The following is a 6000-nucleotide window of genomic DNA, read 5'->3' as shown; positions in this document are numbered from 1 at the left end:
ATCTTTCGGCCGCTTTGCCTCCGGGAGCAAAAGGACTCTGGTGAAAATGCAGTTTGTGCTCCTCACTTTAAACAGTAAGAGGGAGGGGGCATAGAGCGCAGTGAGGGGAGAGGGCGCAGTGAGGGGAGAGGGCGCAGTGAGGGGAGAGGGCGCAGTGAGGGGAGAGCAGAGTGAGGGGTGAGGGCAGAGTGAGGGGTGAGGGCAGAGTGAGGGGAGAGGGCACAGTGAGGGGAGAGGGCAGAGTGAGGGGAGAGGGCAGAGTGAGGGGAGAGGGCAGAGTGAGGGGAGAGGGCAGAGTGAGGGGAGAGGGCAGAGTGAGGGGAGAGGGCACGGTGAGGGGAGAGGGCACGGTGAGGGGAGAGGGCACGGTGAGGGGAGAGGGCACGGTGAGGGGAGAGGGCACGGTGAGGGGAGAGGGCACGGTGAGGGGAGAGGGCACAGTGAGGGGAGAGGGCACGGTGAGGGGAGAAGGGGGTGAGGGGAGAAGACAGTGAGGGGAGAGGGCACAGTGAGGACACACAGTAAGGGGAGAGGGCACAGTGAGGACACACAGTGAGGGGAGAGGGCACAGTGAGGGGAGAGGGCACAGTGAGGGGAGAGGGCACAGTGAAGACACACAGTGAGGGGAGAGGGCACAGTGAGGACACATAGTGAGGGGAGGGCACAATGAGGGGAGAGGACGTTGAGGACACACAGTGAGGACACACAGTGAGGGGAGGGCCCAGTGAGGACACACAGTGAGGGGAGGACACACAGTGAGGGGAGGGCCCAGTGAGGACACACAGTGAGGGGAGGGCCCAGTGAGGACACACAGTGAGGGGAGGACACACAGTGAGGGGAGGGCCCAGTGAGGACACACAGTGAGGGGAGGACACACAGTGAGGGGAGGGCCCAGTGAGGACACACAGTGAGGGGAGGACACACAGTGAGGGGAGGGCCCAGTGAGGACACACAGTGAGGGGAGGACACACAGTGAGGAGAGGTCCCGGGGAGGACACACAGTGAGGGGAGGACACACAGTGAGGAGAGGGCCCGGGGAGGACACACAGTGAGGGGAGGACACACAGTGAGGGGAGGACACACAGTGAGGAGGGGTGAGGAGGGACAGTGAGTGGGTGGGTGTAGGAGGGGAGCTGAGGGCAGGGCGGGGCGGGGCGGGGGCTGTGAGTTGGGGTTTGCGCGGTGCATGTGTTTTTGAAAAGCTGCAATGGAGGATTCGCGAGGAGAGAGCTTATCCGACATCTCTTCCACTCTGGACGTGATCCCTTACCAGAAGCTGGTGGACTTGCATTACATTAACAAAGGAGGCTATGGCGTGGTGTACAGAGCCCGGCACAGCGACTGGAGGATAACCGTGGCGGTCAAGTGCCTGCAGTTCGACAGTCCTGTGGGGGAAGGGTATGATAACACCATCACTTACACATTGCACAGCCATTGGGGTTGTCCCTCAAGTCTTTTACCAACATCACATAACACGCGGTTCACTTCCATTGGATATTGTAACTGTTCCTCTCTGGTGAGAAACCAATTGCAGATGCGGCGTTTTCCCGCATCATCGCTGCGCCACTCGAATGCTAAACTCTTCAAACTCTTCCCCCTTTCCTCCCAACAAGTTGTTATTTCATGCGAATCACGAGTTGTATAACATCGTTTCGTTCTGCAGTCAGTTCTCTGGTGCCTTTGGTGCGAATGGCACTCAATCCAAAGAACAACATTAAGAACTATTACCTTACACATGTCACTTGAGGGTGTGACATGTTTAGGTGCCTCAGAATGTATTCACTTGGATTTCACTGATGTGGGAATTTCATGCCAACCGATTGTGCTTCCAGATTTACAGTCACTCCCGGTTGTCTGTTGTTCTCCGGTTATTTGTATCAGTTAAGGTGGGGTGTACCAGGGATTGTGTTTCAAGGTCAGATAACAGAGCGAAGAACTGCTGTGGGACATTCATTCTATTGCAGTGTTAAACATTTTCAGGCTGTCAGTTGTCCTCGTCTCAAAATAATAATAATAATAATAATAATCCTTGCATTTGATATAGCGCTTTTCACGTCGGGAGGACGTCCCAAAGCGCTTCACAGAACACACTGTAAAGTGAATTGACTGTATATTTGTGGGCGAACGCGGCAGCCAATTGCGCACAGCAATGTCCCACAAACAGTCGTAGATTGAAAATGACCAATTTATTATTGGTTTTGGGTTTTTTGGAGGGATTATTATTAGGCGTGTGGAGTAAGGAAACTTGCCCAAGGTTTCGCCCTGACCTGCCTGGAATTGAACTCAGGTCTCTCACTTGCAAAGCGAGTGCTCTAACCACTGAGCTACAGGACTCCACGATGATACTCCCATGTGAGGAATGCCCACACCAGCAGTCGGTGTAATTGTCATGCGACTCTGCTCTGTCATTATTTACACTATTTACTACTTCATAGCTTAGTAAACCACCATTTGAGATTCACTCATTCTGGCCACAGACTGAACACAGAATATGTTCAGAAAAGTTCCAGCCAGGTGAACGTTTCTGAAAGTGGATTGGTGGCTTGTTGATGTGGCCTACAGCAGTCAGGCAGCCAGGAAACAGCCATAAGGTGATTTATCAATACGATTGTTGGTCAAAACACCACAAAAATCTTCTCTCTTTTCAAATAGTGCCATGGGGATATTTAACTCCATGCTATTTGACCAGATAGACAGGACTTTAGTTTAAACCCTTAGGAACAAAAACAACAACAAGATTACATTTGTATAGTGCCTTTCATGTCCGGAGGATGTCCCAAGGCGCTCCACAGTGTGATTGGGGTAATTGGGGGATGGAATTCCCGAGGTTGGGGGCAGAGTGGCTGAAAGTTCTCCCACCAACGGTAGGGTGGGTGAGTTGGGGGACGTGGAGCAGGCCGTAGCTGGCTAAGCGGAGGGAATGGGCGGGTTGGTAGGGGGTTAGGAGGTCACAGAGGTAGGGTGGGGCGAGGCCATGGAGGGCTTTGTAGATGAGGATTAGGATCTTGAACTGGATCCTCTGAAGGATAGGGAGTCAATGGAGTTGGGTGAGGATGGGGGTCACAGAGATTGGTGCGGGAGAGGACATGGGCTGCAGAGTTCTGGATTATCTGCAGCCTGTGGAGGGAGGAGTTGGGAAAGCCGATAAGCAGGGAGGGCGTTTGCATAGTCGAGCCTGGAGGTGATGAAAGCATGAACAAGAGTTTCAGCAGCCTGTGGGGTGAGATAGTGGCGGAGTCGGGCGATGTTACGGAGGTGAGGGAAGGCAGAGCGGGTCATGGCTTGGATGTGGGGAAGAAAACAAAGTTGAGGGTCGAACAAGACACTGAGGTTCCTGACTGTTTGGTGAGTTGTAGTGTACAGCCATGGAGTTTGTTGCTGCCAGAGCCTGAGGTGCTGAGGCACTGGTGCGAGCCAATCAGGAGGGCCTCAGTCTTGTTCACATTCAACTGTAGGAAATTTGCCCTCATTCATGACTTGATGTCCGACAGGCAGTCTGTCAGGACAGCAGTGGTCCTGGAGTTGAGGGTGGAGGCAGAAAGATAGAGTTGGGTATCATCCGCATACATATGGCAGTTGACCCCATGTCTGCGGACGATGTCACCAAGGGGGAGCATATAGATATTAAAGAGGGGAGGGCCAAGGACAGAGACCTGGGGGATGCCAGGCATGACAGTGCGGGGGGAAGTCCTTGTGACGTGAATGGCGCTACATACATGCAATTTATTGTTAACATCTCATTTGAAAAAATGTCACCTTGACAATGGAGCAGAGGCTCCCTCAGTACTGCACTGGAGTGTCAGCCTTGAACCTATGCATACTTTCGACCTAGAGACAAGAGCTTTACCAACTGCAAAGTTGACACATTCCTTCGAGAGACAACTAAACTGCTTGTTAGCAGTTTAGTTGTTCATTTTGTTAGAAAATAAAATCAGCCAAATCTGCAAGGAAATAACGCTAATTCCTCTAACCAGATATCAGACTGTTTTATTATAATTCGTTCGTTATTCCCCAATATCCCGATGGGTCAGACCAAAGGCCGGTACAATCAACAGATCTTATAACAGAATAACACCACTATAGATATCTCGAGTTCAAGAGTTCAACACTGTGTCTTTCCAGCACACAAGCTTGATTCTTCATGCTTTCAGTCTTCTTGCTTACAGCTTTCAATCTTCCATCTAATATCCTCAGTCTTAGTGTTTCCAGCTCTCAGTCTTTCATCTCCCGTATCCTTGTCTCCACGATCTGGGACGGCTCCATCTCCCGTATCCTTGTCTCCGCCCCGTACACAAAGTTATCAGAACTCTTATGCCAATGTTCATCCAATCATGGTGTGGATATTAGATCACCCGGTCGAAATCATGCCGGGTTCACGTGAACACCTCATGGGGTGTATGTGCCTCACACACACAAACGCACTGTCCTTGAGACAGTCCGTTATCTCGTGTACGTGCAGGGAGTTTCAGTCCAGCTGCCCACAACACACTTAACTTAAAAGTTAACCCGTTCGCAACATCTATTATGATTCTAACATTATACAAAAAGTGTAAATTCTAACAGTCCCCACCTTGATACCGAATGAACATGAGGCATCACAAAATTGCAAAAAAAAAATACAAAATCAGAAAAATACTACAAGGTTACACAACCTGATAGTACAAAAAGACAGATAATACAAAGTCAGAAAAATAGTACAAGGTCACACAACCTGGGAGGGAGGATGGTACTTCCAGGAGGCAAACTCTCTTAATGAGCTTTCTCTCGAGTTTCACAGCTCAGTCGTAACCAACAGGTTATTTCCAGTGACCACAGCCACAATTACTGTCGGTCCCGGTCCCTCTCCTTACCCAGAGGTAATAGGGGATTTCCCACTGACTGTTCGAACGCCCGAAAGTTATTCCATCACTTACGCAATTTCCACATCGACACACAATATATCAACATATTCGAATGTCGTTCACACGCACATCAGCGCACATAAATGCCTGGTGCGATCGCCAGCGTACTCAAATGCCTGACAAGGAGACAATCACAAACTTCCTAGGTAATATAGTCAAATATTCAGCTTTAAAAACAATCAGACATGCAACATCATTAAACGTTCGTCAAGGCTTGATTGTTTCAGTCCAGCTGCCCAGAACACACTTAACTTAAAAGTTAACCCGTTCGCAACATCTATTATGATTCTAACATTATACAAAAAGTGTAAATTCTAACAATTTGTGAGATCCAAAAGATTTAACTATAACTAATAATAAAGGTCTGAACATTTGCTTGCAGAGCTAGTTATAGTAGCAACGGTGTAAACATTATTAAGAACTCAAAGGCTATGGAATAAATATCCTAACAATACCACTCTTCATGTTGAATAACATACAGCAGCAGTTGAGAAACTGATTGCAAATCACCAGAAAGCAATAGAAACAATCTGCTTCTTTGATGCATTGTTACAAGGTATCAACAATGACTACAAATTACATTTGTATAATACTTTTCATGTCAGGAGGGCGTCTCAAGGCTCTGACATCAGAATTGGTATTAGTTTCACTCATATTTCCAGGATGTTGATGAGCTTTAGGTAAACTGAGTTCCTTTAAGTAAACTATAACTATTTCAAAGTTGATGGTGTCTTTCCCATTATTTGGAAGAATACTTGAAATTCAACGATTCATATCTATCATAATAGAACATTCAGCCCATCATAATCCTGGTGCTGGTGTTTATGCTCATGAGTCTCCATCTCTCTTAATCCCCTTTCTCCAATCCCCTCCCATATTCTTATGTTTCCTTCTCCCTCATGTATGACTTAATGAGGTGTAGTCATTTCCTATAGCCCTAGCTAGTGAATGTTGATGTGGCACTTCCAGAATGTGACTGAGACTGGATTATAGTTGCCGGTTAAAAGTTCCCGAGAATTCACGCACTCAATACTGACAAGCCAAACATGGGAATCCGCCTTCTGTTATCCTTGGCACTTTGACACAAATCTTATTTCCA

The 6000-nt window shown here is 48.5% G+C and overlaps 1 protein-coding gene across 1 annotated transcript in view; it reads left to right on the top strand.

The window, feature by feature from the left end:
• The first annotated feature begins 1127 nt into the window (after window positions 1–1127).
• ripk2 (receptor-interacting serine-threonine kinase 2) overlaps window positions 1128–6000 on the top strand; it is a 44134-nt gene continuing 39261 nt past the window's right edge. The window contains exon 1 of the mRNA XM_007903197.2: window positions 1128–1398. Coding sequence (XP_007901388.1) covers window positions 1208–1398 — 191 coding nt within the window. The 5' untranslated portion in view covers window positions 1128–1207. The remainder of the gene's footprint in view (window positions 1399–6000) is intronic.

This window comes from Callorhinchus milii, unplaced genomic scaffold (genome assembly GCF_018977255.1).
Source record: "Callorhinchus milii isolate IMCB2004 unplaced genomic scaffold, IMCB_Cmil_1.0 Scaffold2, whole genome shotgun sequence".
NCBI lineage: Eukaryota > Metazoa > Chordata > Chondrichthyes > Chimaeriformes > Callorhinchidae > Callorhinchus > Callorhinchus milii.
This window is presented reverse-complemented; position numbering and strand designations above follow the sequence as displayed.